General features: G+C 43.8%; 1 protein-coding gene across 2 annotated transcripts in view; it reads left to right on the top strand.

Annotated features, from left to right (window-relative positions):
* Window positions 1–21,468, top strand: part of LOC110507875 (serine/threonine-protein kinase ULK2) — a 46,374-nt gene that overhangs the window by 7,322 nt on the left and 17,584 nt on the right. For both annotated transcript variants that reach the window (XM_021588260.3, XM_021588261.3), the window contains exons 2-6: window positions 1,724–1,816; window positions 2,025–2,066; window positions 14,974–15,006; window positions 19,644–19,680; window positions 21,189–21,362. In XM_021588260.3, coding sequence (XP_021443935.1) covers window positions 1,724–1,816; window positions 2,025–2,066; window positions 14,974–15,006; window positions 19,644–19,680; window positions 21,189–21,362 — 379 coding nt within the window. The remainder of the gene's footprint in view (window positions 1–1,723; window positions 1,817–2,024; window positions 2,067–14,973; window positions 15,007–19,643; window positions 19,681–21,188; window positions 21,363–21,468) is intronic.

The following is a 21,468-nucleotide window of genomic DNA, read 5'->3' as shown; positions in this document are numbered from 1 at the left end:
CCCAGCTCAGACAGATCCAGCTAAGGGAGGCCCAGCTCAGACAGATCCAGCTAAGGGAGGCCCAGCTCAGACAGATCCAGCTAAGGGAGGCCCAGCTCAGACAGATCCAGCTAAGGGAGGCCCAGCTCAGACAGATCCAGCTAAGGGAGGCCCAGCTCAGACAGATCCAGCTAAGGGAGGCCCAGCTCAGACAGATCCAGCTAAGGGAGGCCCAGCTCAGACAGATCCAGCTAAGGGAGGCCCAGCTCAGACAGATCCAGCTAAGGGAGGCCCAGCTCAGACAGATCCAGCTAAGGGAGGCCCAGCTCAGACAGATCCAGCTAAGGGAGGCCCAGCTCAGACAGATCCAGCTAAGGGAGGCCCAGCTCAGACAGATCCAGCTAAGGGAGGCCCAGCTCATGAGCTCCATCAGCAGAAGATTTTAATTTAGAATGGAAAATGTATGTTTGTGCATCGTATCGCATCAAACTGAATGACATCAATTTATTCTCTAGTCAAACCGAATCGCACCAAATCATTTCAAACTAAAACATATTGTTCCCGTATAGGAGCCCATGTGTCTAGATGTGTAGCGAATCGCCTTGAAAGGGAGAGATGCCCATCCCTATGTTGCTGACATTAAAGGCTTCCACATGTTTTTGTTCGGCTGGCACCTAATAGTTGCTCACATAGTCCCTTAAAAGACCTTCACTTGAAAAACAAGAAAAAAAACAGCAATAGTCCATCTTGAGGCACCGTAGCCATTATGCACTTCCTCAAAATAATTTAAGATAACGGAAGAAATTGTCAGATCTTAGTTGTGCAATTTTACATCTAACTAATAAAAAAAAGTCCAATGGAAAGTGCTTACTTTTCCCTTCAGTCTCTCTGACTGTCTCTGTGTCATCATAGCAGGAGCCTGGTCATGAACTTGATTTGGTGCAAACAATACCCACCACCCTCTGCTCAGCATTACACCATAGGCCGATGGGGTGATTCTATTGTACGGGGTTTCTGTTTGCTGCACTGCCTCGGTATATGTCACGGTTGGCTGGGGCATGCTGTCACGTGCTGCCTCCCTGTGCTACTACCAGTAGAACCCTGTCTAGTGGCAGATCCAATTGCAACACAGAATTAAAACCTCTCCTATTAACCTAGATTCGTTTGGAAAGCAGCAGCCCTTTTTATTCATAGAATTCCTCTCGGAAAGTCTTACAATGCACCATCCATTCCACCTAGCCTAATAATGTAGGCTAGTTGTGGTCATTGTCCAAGCTCAGTGTCTCTGTATCTCAAGGGCAAATAAATCAAGCATTTTGTGTCATGTGAGCTTGAATAGTGATTTTTTAATAAGCTACTCCGTCACACTAAGGGCTCATGTGAATGAAGAAAGCATGGAAACGGTCTCTAAACTTGAGTAGAAAAAAGGTCTCTCGCTCAGGTTTTAGTGGAAGTGGGCTACCTCGCATGATAACTCAGTGTTCTAGTATTCTTTTGACTGTTTTGTCATTCAGTGTCACAGAGGCCTATCTGATTGAAACCAGAGAAACCTGTGTTGATTTAATGTCTAAGTTGTTCTCTTCCCCCGCATCTCTCTCACAAACAATGATGCACAGTGCACACAAAGCAATTAAAGGCCAGCTGGCCTAGGCTTTACACACACGTGTGAGTGATGGGGGAACTGAACACATCTAAAGGGATTTTAACTAATTGTTCTTTATTTCTCTCCTTGCTCCATCTGCAGAAGACGGATTGGGAGGTGGCCGTCAAGAGCATTAACAAGAAGAACCTCTCCAAGTCCCAGATCCTGCTTGGCAAGGAAATAAAAATCCTCAAGGTGAGTAGTATGCTTAACCTAATTGCTTGTCATTTATCTTGGAAACGTATTTAAAGAATTAGTTGACATCGATCCTCCATCAGTCAGCAGGTTTGATTGAAAGGCCTTGACTTCCTTGTTATAAATGTAAATAGAAGCCAGTCGTCACGTCAACAGTACAGTAGCTAATGCATCACTAATGTGCTTCTTTCTTCATTACTTTTCCCAGGAACTTCAACATGAGAACATTGTGGCACTTTACGATGTCCAGGTAAGTCCTTATCTGGTTTTCCATTGAAGTAAGGTCGAGCTTAGCTGATTGCAGGCAGACTGGGTGTGTCTACTGCATTTGAGTTAGCCTAACTTCACTAAAGCTGCGTGCTGACAGCCTCCAGTTCACTCTGGTGCTTTTTACGATGACCGCTCTTCGATTCAACTAGCCATTCTCTTCAACAGTTCTCAATTAGACCTACATGGCTAGAATCCAATTATTTTATTCATTATAACCAGCCAAATGGGACAGTGCATGGGCAGTGCAGTGCAACTGTACACAAGCAGAACAATCTCAATCACTAGATCACCAGTGAGACAGACAGATACATAATGATTTGCCAAGCTCCTGAGTAGACCTTTTCTCTGTTTGCCCGGTCCATGCGGAGCTGGCTGCAGATTACCAGAGCAGAAGTATGTGTTTAATGTTAGTGGACATTCATGTGTAAACCATTAACTCCGATAAGACTTCTGACTGCTGGTCCAAGGCTGTGACCACTGATTGACTGGTGGAGCTTCTCAGTCACATGACACCACATGACTGGCCATGGTTACTCCAGCATCACGCCCATCACCTCCGCTGGTGGTCAATCAGCACACACCGCTGACAGTCCTCAGTGATGTAACGGGGCCAGGGGGCAGGGTCGTCCACTTCAAGGTGGGTGACAAAATGGCTGCCACCAAAGGTCAGGTTTTAGTCTAACTCACCATGACCTTACTTCATGGTGACTACTGGACCTGTAGCTTTGGTTCACCATGGAAATCACTGAGAGCTGTCTGTAAAAGAGCAGGAAAGCCTTTGAAAATCAGCTTAGCTCAGCCCTCAGTCCGAGAGCTCTCTGTGTGCGTGGGTTTTATTGTTCACTCCAAGGTTAGCAGGTAGTCCTATGAGTCGCTCTGCGTTCTCTATTTATAAAAAGCCTTTCCAGTAGGGTTCCAGCCAATAGGGAGAGATGGAAAGAGCTGTAAAGAGAGAGAGAGTTATTGAAGTCATGATCAAGCAGCGCTGCCCACATGGTGAGGCACTTTCTTTGTTTACGTAAGCCTCCCACCGGGACCCTGCTGCTCTACCCATCCGGCCCTCCTCCCTTCATCCCTCTATCCGCACCCCTGATGTGATCACCACTTATAGTCAGACCTTTCATTATAGTAATGTAGCGTGTGATGTATAATGTGTTTGAAAAGCCCCTTATCAATACTGAATGGACTGAATGGATGGAAGTAGGTTAAACCCACTAATACAGGCACTAGTTGCCAATATATTTTCATACCCCTTATGATTAAGGTTATGATTGGGGGTCAGGGAGTCTGATCATAGATAACTACTTGACCAAGAGTATCAAATCAAATCAAATTTTATTTGTCAAAATCAAATCAAATTTTATTTGTCACATACACATGGTTAGCAGATGTTAATGCGAGTGTAGCGCAATGCTTGTGCTTCTAGTTCCGACAATGCAGTAATAACCAACAAGTAATCTAACTAACAATTCCAAAACTACTGTCTTATATACAGTGTAAGGGGATAAAGAATATGTACATAAGGATATATGAATGAGTGATGGTACAGAGCAGCATAGGCAGGATACAGTAGATGGTATTGAGTACAGTATATACATGAGGTGAGTATGTAAACAAAGTGGCATAGTTAAAGTGGCTAGTGATACATGTATTACATAAAGATGCAGTCGATGATATAAAGTACAGTATATACGAATGCATATGAGATGAATAATGTAGGGTAAGTAACATTATATAAGGTAGCATTGTTTAAAGTGGCTAGTGATATATTTACATAATTTCCCATCAATTCCCATTATTAAAGTGGCTGGAGTTGAGTCAGTGTCAGTGTGTTGGCAGCAGCCACTCAATGTTAGTGGTGGCTGTTTAACAGTCTGATGGCCTTGAGATATAAGCTGTTTTTCAGTCTCTCGGTCCCAGCTTTGATGCACCTGTACTGACCTCGCCTTCTGGATGATAGCGGGGTGAACAGGCAGTGGCTCGGGTGGTTGATGTCCTTGATGATCTTTATGGCCTTCCTGTAACATCGGGTGGTGTAGGTGTCCTGGAGGGCAGGTAGTTTGCCCCCGGTGATGCGTTGTGCAGACCTCACTACCCTCTGGAGAGCCTTACGGTTGTGGGCGGAGCAGTTGCCGTACCAGGCGGTGATACAGCCCGCCAGGATGCTCTCGATTGTGCATCTGTAGAAGTTTGTGAGTGCTTTCGGTGACAAACCAAATTTCTTCAGCCTCCTGAGGTTTAAGAGGCGCTGCTGCGCCTTCTTCACGATGCTGTCTGTGTGAGTGGACCAATTCAGTTTGTCTGTGATGTGTATGCCGAGGAACTTAAAACTTGCTACCCTCTCCACTACTGTTCCATCGATGTGGATAGGGGGGTGTTCCCTCTGCTGTTTCCTGAAGTCCACAATCATCTCCTTAGTTTTGTTGACGTTGAGTGTGAGGTTATTTTCCTGACACCACACTCCGAGGGCCCTCACCTCCTCCCTGTAGGCCGTCTCGTCGTTGTTGGTAATCAAGCCTACCACTGTTGTGTCGTCTGGAAACGACACAACAGTTCTCGTCGAACATCTCATTCAAAAGTCATGGGCATTAAAATGGAGTTGGTCCCCTCCTTTGCTGCATAACAGCCTCTACTCTTCTGGGAATGCATTCCACTAGATGTTAGAATATTGCTGCGGGGACTTGCTTCCATTCAGCCACAACAGCATTAGTGAGGTCGGGCACTACTGTTGGGCTATTAGGGCTGACTCGCAGACCAGGTTTCCAATTCATCTCAAAGGTATTCGATGGGGTTGAGGTCAGGGCTCTGTGCAGTCCAGTCAAGTTCTTCCACACTGATCTCGACAAATAATTTCTATATTGTCATGCTGAAACAGGAAAGGGCCTTCCCCAAACTGTTGCCACAAAGTTTGAAGCACATAATCGTCTAGAATGTCATTGTATACTTTTGTGTTAAGATTTCCCTTTTTACTGGAAATAAGGGGCCTAGCCCGACCAATGGAAAAATCCCAGACCATTATTCCTCCTCCACCAAACTTTACAGTTGGGACTATGCATTCGAACAGGTAGAGTTCTCCAAACCCAAGCATTCTCCAAACCCAGATTCCTTTGTCGGACTGCCAGATGGTCATCACTCCAGAGAATGTGTTTCCACTGCTCCAGAGTCAAATGATGGTGAGTTTTTCACCACTCCAGCCACGTTTGGCATTGCGCATGGTGATGTTAGGCTTGTGTGTGGCTGCTCGGCCATGGAAACCCATTTTGTTAAGCTCCCGGTGAACAGTTCTTGTGCTGACGTTGTTTCTAGAGGCAGTTTGAAACTCTGTAGTGAGTGTTGCAACCGAGGACAGATGATTTTTACGCGCTACTTGCTTCAGCACCCGGCAGTCCCGTTCTGTGAGCTTATGTGGCCTATCACTTATCGGCTGAGTCGTTGTTGCGCCTAGAGGTTTCCACTTCAAAAAATACAGCACTTACAGTTAACCGTGGCAGCTCTAGCAGGGCAGAAATTTGACAGACTTGTTGGGAAGGTGGCATCCTATGACAGTGCCATGTTGAGTTGCTGAGCTCTTCAGTAAGGCCATTCTACTGCCAATGTTTGGCTATGGAGATTGCATTTGTTGTATGCTTGTTTGTATACACCTGTCAGCATCGGGTGTAGCTGAAATAACCGAATCCACTAATTTGAAGGGATGTCCACATCATTTTGTGTATATATACACTGGATGTGGTTAGGGGAGCGGGCAAGTTCTACCTGGAAGTGAGTAGGAATGCCATAGAACACTAACCATAATTGAAGACACTGGTTTGGACTTTGTGTGTAGTGTCTTAGTCAGTCTCTCTCTTTCTCTCCCCTCTCTTCTCCTCTCCCCCCATTGGCAGTACCCTCCCTGGGCCATCTCTCCCCTCTGCAGCTGTCACTTTTGGCACACAGGCAGTGGGGCTTAGAGATGCCGTCTGAAAGGGAAGAGAGGAGAGACTGCAGCTTTGGCGTTTTAGAGGGAGACAAAGATAGTGTTGCACTGTTATTGATGGGTGTTAGGCCTCCAAGCGCTCTCTCTCTTTCTAGGGTTTATTTTCACTCTGTCTCTTTCTATTGCACTCTCTCATTTCTCTCCATTTGTTTTGTTCCCCTGGTCATGGTTCCCCCTCTCCAGTCACCAGTTACAATCTTGGCCTTTCTGTATGTCTGTCTGTCTGTTATGATGTTTATTCCACTCTCTGACCATCTGAATGTGCAGCCTGACCGTAATGGAGAAGTGTGGGAGAACCTGGCTTTGTGACTACTGGGTTTCTCTCTCCCTGTCATTCTTCCCTCTTTCCCTTCCTCCCTTTTTTTTCTCCCTCTCCTACTTCTCTCTCTCTCTCTCCCTCCTGTCTCTCTGTCTCTCTCTCTGTGTGGGCCTCTGCCCAGCCTCTTCAGCTGTTCTGGCTTGCACTACATGCACCGGGTCACTCAGTTTACCCAGAGAGCTGTAAATGATAGGGCTTGTGCAACAACCACCAGACAGAGTTACAGCATTGTCCTGGCGGGGGCATTGGGATACCCTCCCCCCTCCCTCTGACTGACAAGGAAAATAGTTGCCATTGTCGGCAAGGTCGCTGTTGTGAGACAAATACCTAAGACAGCTGCCACCCTATCTTTCCAATAGAAGATAGCAGGTGCTCATGCATCTTTGCCCTCATTCCTGTGGATGTTTATGGAGCCCCGGTTAAAGGTGCAATATGCATAAATCGCTCCACCATTTAATCTCAAACGCAGTAAAAAATAATAATTCAATAACCAAAAATAATGTATTTTCAACTGTTTGAAGCTGGTGTTCAAAACCAATAGTAAAAGACGCAAAATGTAACTCAACAATAGGAAACATAGAAATAGAACACACAGAACCGATTATACAGCTTCATAGACGTGCTTTTATTGAGTGACAGATCTATAACTCACATTTCTATGTGAATTTGGTATGGTTGCCCAAAACGTTAAATATTGTAGCTTTAACATTTAGCAAGGCCTAGCACGGGGGTAGGCAACTAGATTCAGCCACAGGCTGATTTTTTTTGTGTGGGGGGGCGGAACATAATTAAATTAATTTGACACTGCAAATTGACCACAACTAAGCCCAAAAAGAGATTGTATTTGAAAATAACAATTTCATACCTTATTTGAATTGAGACACGATCACATATTTATTTGTGGGAATTATTTGGAACAGGCATTTTTTATTTGTGGGAATAATTGGGATTTCTGCAATTTATATCTTTTTTGGCTGAATTCCTGGTATTGCTGAATAAAAAATAAAAAAAATGTTTTTGTCCAAATAGTAAAATAACAAAAACTAGACCTGACATCTGGATTCAGATATAGGCCTAGATATTAGCCTGTCCTTACTCCTACTCTTCAGTCTTAGTTGAGGTGGAGGGCCGCTAGTGGTTATTGATGCCACACCCCTGAAAGGCCAATTAAGCAAGTGTGGTCTGTTTACAGTTGACAGTCATTAGTTGAGGGTAGGAGGACTGTCACTGCGTGTTTGTAAGAGTGTGAGGTGGTGCCTCGTTAGAGAAGGCTGCTTGAAAGGCCCGCTTCACGGTGAGGGCTACTTTAGATCTAAATGTTGGCAAAACATATAGCCTATAGACACAAACATCACAGACCTTGTGATAGCAATCATTTATGTAGTATACAGTAAACCCTATGAGGGCTATGCAGAGACCTCCTCACTCACACACACACACACACACACAGCAATCACTAGCACACACACACACACACACACACACACACACAACTACATCACGTACACACACACACAACAATTATTAGTACACACACACACACACACACACACACACGCGTGCTCTCACACAATCACACTGTTGCTATTCCTGTTCTTCTGGCCTACACCACTGTGTGCTAATACCTCAGTGACACATTAGTGTGAATGTGGTCTCTAACCATGCACTGACTAGTTTCTCACACATTCTTTGTGAACCCCTGTGTGTGTGAGATTTCCGACTGTTTTTATCTCCTTCTGCACGTATTGGAAGTCTGAAACCAACGTCTGATAAATGACTCAATATAACTCATTAATTAGAGTGTTTTCAGAAAGGAGTCATGTTTATAAAGCCAGTATAGGAGTAGGGCTGGGTGACGGGAAGGTTTCAGAGCTTATTCTGATCCTGAGGTGTTCTGCTCATTAGGCTTCTGTCATAATAACAGGCCTATGCAACACTAGCTAGGCTACGTCTGTCCCTGCTCTTCCTTATGGAGCTATTAGCATTAAGAGGGAGGGAGGCAGCAGTGTGATGCAGAGAACCGTAATCACAGAGTCTCTCTCCAGGCTGACACAGCCCAGACTGTACAGCATGGCTCGGTACATACCTGCTATTTCATTAAAGGTTCACTGCAGAGAGTGTGTGTAAGTGGTAGACCCATAAGGCATTGAAATGGATTCGAGACTATCTTGAATTGGCATCTTTGACACTAGCCTGGTACACAGCCCACACTGATTCACCAGACATGAAACTGGAGAGGGAGAGGTTGACCAATAAGAGGCACAACAAAAATAGAAAGAAGTAGGTCTACAGGTTAATTTGCATTATTTTTGTTAGTCATCAAACATTTTATTTATCACACGCGCACAGCATACAGAGCCTAGTTTGAGGAGCGGAATAGCCTACAACCTGTCAGTCAGCAAGAGAGTAGCTCCTCAAAAAGACTGCAGGCTACTGGAGTGAAACCTGCTTTTGTAAGCCCAGTCATTGTGCAACAAATAACAAACGCTAAATGCAATCGCGTGTTAACTTTGGTGCCAAGATTAAAAAGGATCTATTTTTATTTCTTAATCTCAACTGGTAAACCGTGCCTCCCATTCGCCATTCGGATGGATGCCTGTCGATCGTTGACTATCAGACGTGACCCACCACTTTGCAATGTCAGCTTGAGGCAGTGTAATTGTTTACTTTACTTCAAATAATGTGGCATATCTTACCTTGCTTCAAATTAGCTTTGCGAAAATCCATCCACAGAAACGTGGTGGCAATTATTTTCTAAAGACTTCCTCTTGCCATTAATCAGCATTTCTCTCCTCTTGTATTGGTTTTCATATCAACTTTCTTTCGTTGTCCAGAAGCACAATCTTAGTCATATTAGCAACCCATTGTAGTAGTTGCTATTAGATGTTCATCTCTGTCACATATGGAACTGCTCGCATTAGGTGTGCTGTTTACAACTGTCTTCCCCATAATGCATTTTGGTAAATGTTTGAAAATGACATTTTATTAGCTGCTTCATTATAGGAGTAGCATGTTGAATACTAAGCTACAGTCTTTTGACTGGATGAAGATAGGCTTGATATTGTTGCATGTTCTATTAAGTTCTTAATGAAAAATGTCTGGTCCTTGTATGCATGCATAGTTTTAGAGAAATAAATAAGTCCAATGGGTTTGTATGGGGTTATTTTGGGCCTAAGCTTGTCGTCTGCCTTCTTGCCTTGGGACGATTACCATTGTTAGGGCGGAAACATTAGCATCTCGTCATTATATACAGATCTCTGATAGTATTTTCTGTCGGTCACGTCATTTTACTGTTTGGATTATTATTTATTTTTACTGGTTAATGAGGGTCAGTTAGTGAGCAGTTAAATTGACCAACATGTGCATCCCTAGAAAGAAGAGAGGCAGGGTAGGAGGCGGGTTTGCTTATGAAGTTGAAGATGCATGCGTCTGTGAGGCAGTCCCGTGGTGGAAGCTTTCAAAACCTCTTCTGAACTCTGGTAGAACACTGTGTGTGTGTGTGTGTGTGTGTGTGTGTGGAAAGAAGGGGAGGTAAACGGGGTGGGGGCTGACTTGATAAAATAAGGGGTGGGCTCTGGGCAGTAGAACTTGTTGTTGGTGCACATGGGAGATTTCAGGAATCCTGTCGGTCTTCCTAGAAAACTAACTGCCCCTCTATTCCATCATCTGGCTTTTCTTTACAGCCTGTTAAATGGCTGAGAACGTTCTCCATACTGTAGCAGTTAGCAACTCCCTCCCAGCACACTCAAATCTCCCACACACACACATACTGCTTTTACATAAGATTAATGGTAAAACAAAGTGTGTAAAACAAAGTGGGCAATGTTTAAGACCACCTTACAAGCAAGCCCCTTTTTACCACAGTCTTGCCTTTATACCTCCCGTGCGCATGCCAGGGATGATTGGTAGTAATGGTGTGGAGATCTTGGTGGGCATCTATTTTCAGAAATCCAATGAGAATATACACCATCAAAAGGAAAGCCTTTATTATTTTGTTTAGGCAGGAAACATGTTTCCTAAGAAACATTATAAGACTAATAAAATCTATTTTCTAAGGAATAGAATAGCTATTTTGAGTTTAATTAGGCCAATGTTAGTGGTCTGTGCAGCCATGGCTGAGAATGAAATCAGTAGTTTGTTATTTTGTTCAGTTAAACTGAAAAGACACACTTACCCGATCACAGTCAGACATATATTTTATATTAAGAAAAATATAATGGAATATAAATAAATAAAATACAGCTTAGATAATGTGAACATGTGGAACCGCTGTCATATTAAAAACATTTTTTTTTTTTTTTTAAACGGAGCTCAAGCCCATGCTATTTTTATCCACATTTCATCTCTTTCCTACCCTCACTACACTTTGTTAGGGAGCAGGTATAGGGTCTTATCTTCATCATACCGCTAACAAAATATCAATCCTATTTTCAAAAGCATGCAAGTCTGTTGTTCATATTTCAGAACCTATGCAGGCTTTTGGAGTTGGCTATACGCGATTGAGCGAAATAATAGGCCTACTCTTGATTTAGGCAGTATCATTGCATGCTAAATGTTTCTGATCAGTGATAGATGCACAAACAAATAGATGAGCTAACCACCTCCCCTTATTTTCCCATCCACAAACCAATTAACCAAATAGTATAGTAATGAAGATTCAGTGACACTAAATCACATTGATTGATTATCAGACAAGCCAGTGAAGTCGCAGATTTTTGGTTGGGAGTAGGCCTAGGATACTAAGCGACTAACAAGTGGATTAGTTTTCTCTTCACTCGCAAACTAGATACGATGGCAAAATGTTGTAATAAATGAGCCAACTAGACAAGATGATGATGAGCCACCTCAACTTAGATGACATTTCCCTAGCCTAATTGTAGCCATGATGATGATTCACCTCAACTTAGATGACATTTCCCTGGCCTAATTGTAGCCTAACCAATATCCAAACGAAGGTTCAGTCTGACATAGATGTCTGACATAGATGAATCTTTCAAGATGAGCCCCCACACTTTTCTCAAATCAGAGCGATGGCGCTGTCCCAATCAAAATGGTGCTGAAATTATCATCTAGTTGACCACACGCAGGTAGGCTATTGCTTAAAATATATTTCAAGGATGACTTTGGGAGTTTCAGTAAGCAACCATTTGATACATGCCTTCAGATGCATTAGCCTACTTCATTCCAGTGTTTTCATCATTCAGTCATATTTATTCCCACTGTCATTATTTCTGGATCCATCCCATTGTGGTTAAGACAACAGGGTGTGCTTAGTGGTGGGCTATGCCAAGAGATGGGCTAGATGCCTTGCAAAGTTTAGAGGAGGATGGTAACAGTGCGCTGCCTAGCAAGAGTTTAAGAGCGTAGTGTGTGCCAATGCCGCCTCAGCATTATGGCTACGTTTTATACTAAGCCTTAGGCAGAACTTTACCAAAATGTTTTTTTATTTATTTTCTTTAACCCATATTTTACCAGGTAAGTTGACTGAGAACACATTCTCATTTACAGCAACTAGGTCGTTTGGCTTTGATACCGGTAATACCTTTCAGATCTAAAGAAAAGGTGGGAAAAGTTGACGGGATGGTAAACTATAGTACTGTAGTTGGTGCTTTGTTCTCCCTAAGTGAGGAGAAATAACACACAAACATGTCTGTTTGGTTCCGTATGCACCAAGCAAGGAGGAAGTGTTGTGCTAGAGGCATCTAATTTCATTAGTCAATATTTTACTGACATTCTTTATTGTACAGTACTGTCTTTTCTATACTCCTCTGCCTTGTTTTGGCCTAAGGAGAGGGAAGAGGAGCAGGATACCTCTTGTTAGTTGGCCTAATTTCTGGATACTCGTGACCTAAAACTGTGATTTCATAGAAAGACATTGCCAGGTTGTATCCGATGTGATGCCTTTGCAGGACATTAGGTTCTCCCACAGGGACTAGATCACCTGTGTGTGTGTGTCTATTGTGCACATGTGTGATGAAAACACCAACGGGTCCCGTGCCACCACTAACAAAGCATTATGTCCCCTGCTGCCCTAAAGGTTCACCCAGTTTCAAGTTATAATCATCATAGCATGCGTCATATCGCCACAGTGTCTGTCATAGGGTGTGACACAGTTATGTATCTAGCGTGCAGTGATATTAGACTAGGCTAGATACTTGGTTCTCAGAATGCTCTTTGCGTAACAGATGCGTGCCGGGTGGATTTCCAGTCCACATATGGAACCCTATTCTCTACCGTCTTCAGCAATTTTAAACTGAGCCAAGCTGGCCCCCTCCCATCTCTTCTCCCTCTACCCCCCCCCCCCCCCCCCCCTTTAATTCTTATGTAGCCCAGCACTCATGGAGTCAATCGTGTGATGCAACAAGCTCCTGCAAGATTGACTCCACCGACACACTGAGAATACGTTGTTGTTTTGGCTCGGCTCTAGAGTGGCTGGCGTTCTAAAAATGTCTGAGGTGGAGGGCTGAAGCGGTGGAAAATGCTTGGGGGATGTTTTGAGTTTCCCTCAAGACAGCAACATTTCTTCGAGCTGATGTAGTACACTTCCTTCCAGTGTTTCCTAGAAGAGCATCGACCAAAGCTTGTTTGTGGCATAGCTCTGGCTGGATCGCCTGGTGACTCAGTAGTTTTCCATCTAGCAAGTGGATGGGAATAGAAGGATTGTGAAATGCTTTTATAAGTGGAATATGACTGCCTGTGCGTGTGGGGCTGCTGATGTTAGATAGCAGGAAGCAGAATTGTTTGTGCTGCTGTTTTTGTTTTGGCGTATTCCTTTTGAGGAAGGAGGGTTATGTAGAATAACCCTGTTGGCAGGTTTTGTATGTGTCCAAAGTCCAACTCTTTAACAGAGTGTTTTGAGTAACATTACATTCTGACTCATTGGGTGTCTCCTCTCTTGTGGTAAAAATGTTGATAATAGCAACAGCTGTAACCAACCACTGCCTTAGAAAATACAGAGTGTCACTTAGTCTAGATTTGCACCATGGAAGAGGTTTTGGACTCTATTGTAGGATAGATTTTATGGTGGCATAGACGGTTCATTTTCAACCTCCTGAGGGCTGGAGATTAAAGGGGGTGAGGCTGTCCTGTATTTGTACCTCTCACATATGTTACCCTCCTCCTCCAGGACAGTGTACAGCCTGGCCAACTCCCTTCTTTCCTTTCCTCCTATTCTTCCTCTCCCAGTCCCCATCCCCCCATCAACCAGTATAGTGCAGGGGCTGAAAACGGCTAGTCCCCAGGCCAATACCAGCCACCACACACACACACACCCCGACCGATCAGAGCAGATAATGGTGGTGGGGTCTCCCCTCCCCCATTGCTACAACCCAACAGCAACATCCTTGAAATCCATTTTCCTAGTATCCACAGCCATGAGCCAATGGGATTGGTCAGGGAGGAAGGGGCCCAGCCAATAAGCCTGGTGCAGGCTGACAGGTCAGCTGACAGGAAAAAGCTGAAGTGGAATTAATGGATGGCTGGTTTTCGGAGCGAATGCAGTGGTTTTTGCTCTCAAACTGGAGACCTTGGCTGAGAGATGATTAGAACCAGAGTAATGCAGTCCAATAACTGACTAGTATGGCTGTTGGTAGTCAAGGAATTGATTTTCTGAGACCCTTTGATTTGTTAGTATGGCACACAGAAAATAATGACGTTAAATTGTTTTGAACTCGTACACTGGTTAGAGATTAAAGAAGCCTTTCATGTGACAGGCTATTTCCTTCACCGAGAATCAATCATGGAAAGGGGTTTGCATGGTCTTGTCACAAGAAACACTTCTGGATCTAATCATAGATAGCCTACTTAGAATGGCGCTGAAGGGATTGGAAAATGTGTGACGACAGTTGTTTTTTTTATGGTTGTTGTTAACTTCATGCACATGGCAAGCTGCTCGATCTGCCACATGATGCAGTACCCTCAACCTGAAACCACACACACACACGCACACACACACACTCCTCCAAATACATGTGAGCTTGCTTAACCTGGAGGCCTGATTTTGTGTTACTTGGCTCCTGTCCAGCGTCTTCTTAGCTCCTCCATCACCATGTTGGCAAGGTGTCCCCTATATCTGTAACATCGCCCAGTTCCCTTGAACCCAATAGCCTCGAACACGCACACACGCACACGCACACACCAACAATCTCAGCTTGACCCTGCTGTGTAATGAACTCCATTCCTTTCCCTTCAAGAATGTAGACGGTAGCACGACACAGCTTTTGAGGTGAGGGGTTCACTAAGGACGGCACCTTTTCTATGAGGTGTGCCAATTTGATCTTAAACCCATGTCAGTCGCACAGTGTGAGATGAAGGATGAGGGTGTCAATGTGTCTGTAGATTGGAGCCAGCTACTCTACTGTACAGATATAATCCAGATCAGTTATGTGCTATGGGCTTCAGTTCATGCTTGGTGGCAAGGGAATCCTATTCTCTGTACTGTACACATGGTCCAACGGTACAGTATGTAGACTATCTGTCTGTATCTGTACATACATGTCAGTCTGTTTGACGAAGCTGGTACTCTACAGTAGTGGATGTGACAGGTGTTGTGAGAGAGATCACTCTAACCCATGTTGTTTCTCTCCTCTCATTCAGGAAACTCCCAACTCTGTGTTCCTGGTCATGGAGGTAGGTGGTGTCACACTGTCAGAATGCAACCTCTTCCGCTGAGCTGCCTATAAGCTGCCAGGGTCTCTATCTTTGTGTTGATACCTCTCCCCTCTCTCTAACTGCTCACTCTCTCTCCATGTGCCCATGGTCATTTCATCAGTCCTATGAGAGGCTGCAAACCCAGTGTGCTTCTGTCCTCGCTCTGCCTCTCCTCTCTCCTTCCCCTTCTTTCTCTCTCTCCCCCCTCCCTCTCATTGCTCAAGGCCACAAAATTCCACAAACCGCCTGAAGGAAAAAAGCAAACTGTCTGCCACCTTAAGTAGCCCTCAAAAAACGTACCTGTACACTCACACCCCGCTTTCGAGGAATACTGTTATCCAAGAACAAACTGTGTTTGTTTGCCTTATATTTAGCCCTGAAATACTTATTCTGCCCTTCTCATATTCAAGCTGTTACGGTAACTGGCTGTGCAAGGTGTCTTGGGACCCTGGTACCTGTTACCCTGGCCTGCCTGGGGTGTTCTAGATGGTTGTGGTACACAGGGCTGTTATTCTGAGAGCCACGCTGACATTAAGGAGGCAGGGTCTCCTGGCACAAGAGAAGAAACAGACATAAATCTGGCTTTGTAGCCTCTGAGCACCATTCAACCTTGGTCGTATAGATAAAAGGCTGCTTAATCAATGCTATAGCACTCCAAGAGAGATGTGCATAGATAGTATCAATACTAGGCTAGCATGAATACTAATCTGGCTGGTGTTTGCCAGACTGCCTGTTTTGCTTAGTAAGAAAGGCTTGTCTTACGCAATGGTTAGAGGAGGGAGCAGATTACTTATTAAGCAGTCACTTATTAAGCAATCAGCGCGCAGGGCTCACACTCCAGTCTTTTGGCAGCGGTTGGAACACATTAAAAATAATACTGTTTTAAGGGAAACAATGCCCTTTTAGCTGCAACATTGACTTTCAGTATGAAGCAAAGCAGTATTTTTATTTGAACAAACATTATTTGTGTGCAGTGTACCTCATAAATGATTGTCCTCACACAGAACTTAATCGGATAGATTCACTAGAATATAATTATGGGCCCTTAACCATTCATGGCATCCCAAACTTTACAGCAATCAATGTGGACACCCCCATAATAGTGAAATATATTGTTACCCTACAATTCTGTGGTTATGGCGGACCCCTAAGAATGTGTTATTGAAACCCTGCTCAATGCCTCTGCTGCTTGCAGTAAAAGGATGGACATACATGCAGAGCATCCATCTTCCCGTGTCTCATGTCAATAAGGATCTGAGCTGTAATTGATTTTCCTGTTCAAAGGGTAAACAACATGGTGTGGTAATAAACTGAACTGGAGTCAGATCCTACCAGTCACTGTGATAAGGCAGAAGCTCTTTAAGGCCAGATCAAACCAATGCTTTGGTCAGAGGAAGCTTCAGTAACCAACAGGATTTAATTGGTGTTCTCACTGTGGTAGACTACATCCAATTTGCTGAGTAGAGTGTTGGATAGTCCATTTTACGAGGGTATGTTAGCAACATGGGTAAAGGATGCTTTGTTACGAAATTGGAAGCCGATTCTAGATGTAATTTTGGATTGGAGATGCTTAATGTGAGTCTGGAAGAAGAGTTTACAGTCTAACCAAAACCTAGGTATATGTAGATGTCCAAATTAGAGGTTGACCGATTAACCGGAATGGCCGATTTTAATTAGGGCCTATTTCAAGTTTTCATAACAATCGGAAATGGGTATTTTTGAACACCGATTTGGCCGATTTATAAAAAATAAAAAATAAAAAGATTTATTATTCATTCAAACAGCACTTTCGTGCGTTTTGCCAGCAGCTCTTTGCTGTGCTTCAAGTATTGCACTGTTTATGACTTCAGGCCCATCAACTCCCGAGATTAGGCTGGTGTAACCGATGTGAAACGACTAGCTAGTTAGCGGGGTGCGCGCTAATAGCTTTTCAAACATCACTCGCTCTGAGACTTGGAGTAGTTTTCCCCCTTGCTCTGCATGGTTAACGCTGCTTCGAGGGTGGCTGTTGTCGATGTGTTCCTGGTTCGAGCCCAGGTAAGGGCGAGGAGAGGGACGGAAGCTATACTGTTACACTGGCAATACTAAAGCGCCTTTAAGAACATCCAATAGTCAAAGGTATTTGAAATACAAATGGTATAAAGAAAAATAGTCCTATAATTCCTATAATAACTACAACCTAAAACTTCTTACCTGGGAATATTGACGACTCATGTTAAAAGGAACCACCAGCTTTCATATGTTCTCATGTTCTGAGCAAGGAACTTAAACGTTAGCTTTCTTACATGGCACATATTGCACTTTTACTTTCTTTTCCAATACTTTGTTTTTGCATTATTTAAACCAAATTGAACATGTTTCATTATTTATTTGAGGCTAAATTGATTGTATTGATGTATTATATTAAGTTAAATAAGTGTTCATTCAGTATTGTTGTAATTGTCATTATTACAAATACATTTTAAAAATCGTCTGATTCATCGGTATCTGCTTTTTTTGGTCCTCCAATAATCCGTATCGGTATCGGCGTTGAAAAATCATAATCGGTCGACCTCTAGTACACATATTCTAAGTCAGAACCGTCCAGAGTACTGATGCTAGACGAGGGTGCGGGCAGCGATCGGTTGAAGAGCATGCATTTAGTTTTACTTGCATTTAAGAGCAGTTGGAGGCCACGGAAGGAGAGTTGCAGGGCATTGAAGCTCGTCTTGAGGTTTGTTAACACAGTGTCCAAAGAAGGGCCAGAAGTGTACAGAATGGTGTCGTCTGCGTAGAGGTGGATCAGAGAATCACCAGTAGCAAGAGTGACATCATTGATGTATTCAGAGAAAAGAGTCGGCCTGAGAATTGAACCGTGTGGCACCTCCATAGCCTTCCAGAGGTACGGACAACAGGCCCTCCGATTTGACACACTGAACTCTATCTGAGAAGTAGTTGGTGAACCAGGCGAGGCAGTCATTTGAGAAACCCATGCTGTTGAGTCTGCCAATAAGAATGTGGTGATTGACAGAGTCAAAAGTCTTGGTCAGGTCGATGAATACAGCTGCACAGTATTGTCTTTTTATCGATGGCGGTTATGATATCGTTTAGAACCTTGAGCGTGGCTGAGGTGCACCCATGACCAGCTCGGAAACCAGATTGATTGCATAGCAGAGAAGGTACGGTGGGATTCGAAATGGTCGATGATCTGCTTGTTAACTTGGCTTTCAAAGACTTTAGAAAGTCAGGGCAGGATGGATATAGGTCTGTAACAGTTTGGGTCTAGAGTGTCTCCCCCTTTTGAAGAGGGGGATGACCGCGGCAACTTTCCAGTCTTTAGGGATCTCGGACGATACGAAAGAGAGGTTGTAACAGGCTAGTAATAAGGGTTGCAACAATTGCGGTGGATAATTTTAAAAAGAGAGGGTCCAGATTGTCTAGCCCGGCTGATTTGTAGGGGCCCAGATTTTGAAGCTCTTTCAGAAGAACATCAGCTATCTGGATTTGGGTAAAGGAGAAATGGGGAGGCTTGGGCACATTGCAGTGGGGGGTGCAGAGCTGTTGACAGGGGTAGGGGTAGCCAGGTGGGAAGCATGGCCAGCCGTAGAAAAATACTTATTGAAATGATCAATTATCGTAGATTTATCGGTGGTGACTGTTTCCTAGCCTCAGTGCAGTGGGCAGCTGGGAGGAGGTGCTCTTATTCTCCATGGACTTTACAGTGTCCCAGAACATTTTGGAGTTTGTGCTATTTCTGTTTGTGTATATTGGTTCCTAACTTCCCTTAAAAGTTGCAAGGGCTGTTCGATGCTAATGCAGTACGCCACAGGATGTTTTTGTGCTGTTCAAGGGCAGTCAGTTCTGGAGTGAACCAAGGGCTATAGTTGTTCTTAGTTCTACATTCTTTGAATAGGGCATGCTTGTTTAAGATGGTGAGGAAAGCACTTTTAAAGAATGACCAGTCATCCTCTACTGACGGAGTGAGGTTAATAGCCTTCCAGGATACTCTGCAGGCTATCTCTGCAGTAGATTGCAACTCCACCCCCTTTAGCAGTTCTATCTTGGTGGAAAATGTTGTAGTTGGGGATGGAAATGTCTGAATTTTTGGTTGCCTTCCTAAGCCAGGATTTAGACATGGCTAGGACATCAGGGTTGGCGGAGTGTGCTAAAGCAGTGAATAAAACAAAGTTAGGGAGGAGGCTTCTAATGTTAACATGCATGAAACCAAAGCTTTTACTGTTAAACTAACTAAACTGGAAAATGGCAGACAGACGGGGTAGATGCTAGCATAAATTAGCCTACCCTTAGCTCCCTTCTGTTTCTCTACTTTTCTCTTCCCTGCTCCCTTGCACATTTTCTCTAACTCTCTCATTCTTTTTCTTGGACTACTCTCCCTCACACTCTGTCCTTCCTGCTCTCTGTGTTGACTAATGCCAGGATTAACAGAGATTGTCAGTACTGATAACAGCACAGCCATTCATCAGATTTTAATTGATGAGACCCTTCATTATCTGGGCTTTGTGGTCGCACACAAACACACATACACACACACACACACAGCTTGATACTGCTAATCTGTGTTGTTCTTACACAGCCTGCTAATAGAATGGTTTTGTTTGTCTTGTTCCTCCCCACAGTACTGCAACGGTGGCGATCTGGCTGACTATCTGCAAGGTAAGCATCACACTAATCTCAACAGACACTGAGTATTAGTCATCAAAACAGAATAACTAGCGGTGGAGAGGAGTGTGGGTACTTTTGTGTACGTCTCTATCTGCCGTCTGTCTGTGTGTGTGTGTTGTGTGTTCCCAATGCGAGGGAATGTTGTGTGTAGGAGCCAACACAGTGATATGACACAATGGGTTCCTTCTTTAGCACCAAGGTCAGCATAGCTGAGTCTCAAAGGTCACTCCTCTCTCAAAATGCTTCCCAAGAAAGCACCAAGCACTGAACGTCTTAATAGGATGCTGCTTGTGGAGGTCTGCATGGTATATCGTTGATTTTATTGGCTCTCACATCACCTCAAGGCACGGTACAGTGTCTGTACCTCTCTCTTCTAGCGCGCACAGTCACACTCTCCCCCTTTCTGTTGCGCTCTCTCTCTCTCTCTCTCTCTCTCTCTCTCTCATTGTATAATATTGTCACACAACCTTGTTATTTGATTAATTACACAACTTTGCTGCGTTTAGAAGAAGTTGTCACAGTTGTACTTTAGAGAGTGTTGTTAAATCCCTGATTTAATGTGTGTAAGCATGGTTAGATTGACACAAGATCCATTGTGATCATAATGGTTTGGTTTACTCTTTAGAGACCCAGGAATCCTCTAAGCTAGCAGCTCACTGGATTAGCTAATGTTATTGTTTCACTGCAACCAGTACATGCAGGACCAGACACACTCCACTGCCCGACCTCTTATGCTAACTACAGTAATCTTCATCACTGTTAATACTTTGAACATTAGCAGCCTAAGTAATAAAACAATTACTACTCTAATCGGTTGTGCTTGCATAGAAGATGTAGACTACTTGCAGAATAAGCCATCCCTTGGATTCTGTGTGCAGTTGTGGTGACGGAGCTCTCCCAATGCATCCTGATGTAGAAGTTTTAATGCATTTCTCTCATTGAGACAGGTGCATCTAAATCACTTAAATGTAAGCTGAGGCAATCCGTAATTAATGCAATACATTAGGGAGATGGAGATATTGAGTGTGTATAACTGCTGGCAAATGTTTGGTATGGGTCCCATGTGGCTCAGTTGGTTGAGCATGGTGCTTGCAATGCCAGAGTTGTGGGTTTCGTTTCCCACAGGGGGAACGTATGAAAATGGATGTACTCACTACTGTAAGTTGCTCTGGATAAGAATGTCTGCTAAATGACTAAAATTTCTATCTGAAAATGTAATGATTGGTGTGAGTGAAACATTAGTCTGTGAAATAGTTGTAAAAAGTTGTCTCTATGGCATCAAGACTAGTGCATCGTGGGTGGATAATGTCCTTTATAGAGTTTTCGTGCATTATGGGTGTTGTAGTTTTGTATGAATAAAATATGCTGATAGCCAGTGTGGGTGTAGTAGTCTTTTACCACTACATCCCTGGTCATCATACATTATGTGCCAATACATTTCTACTGTGTAATGAAGGATTGTGGGTAAGTGGTTTTTCCCTCCTCTCTGCTCTCCCTAGCCAAGGGGACACTGAGAGAAGACACTCTGAGGGTGTTCCTCCAGCAGATATCTGCAGCAATGAGGATCCTCAACAGTAAAGGCATCATCCACCGAGACCTGAAACCACAGAACATCCTGCTGTCATACACCAGCCGCAAGAGATCCAGCATCAACGGCATCCGCATCAAAATAGGTGACTGACCAACCCAGCCCCTCAAACACAACACACACTCAGTTAAAACTAAGCTAAAACTTCAAAAAGACAACTATCCCTTTAATTCTTCATAATGTTTCTATGA

The sequence above is a fragment of the Oncorhynchus mykiss genome, chromosome 27 (genome assembly GCF_057628025.1).
Source record: "Oncorhynchus mykiss isolate SJ-2025 chromosome 27, ASM5762802v1, whole genome shotgun sequence".
Lineage (NCBI taxonomy): Eukaryota > Metazoa > Chordata > Actinopteri > Salmoniformes > Salmonidae > Oncorhynchus > Oncorhynchus mykiss.
The sequence above is the reverse complement of the archived record's forward strand: the minus strand, read 5'-3'. Positions and strand labels throughout refer to the sequence as shown.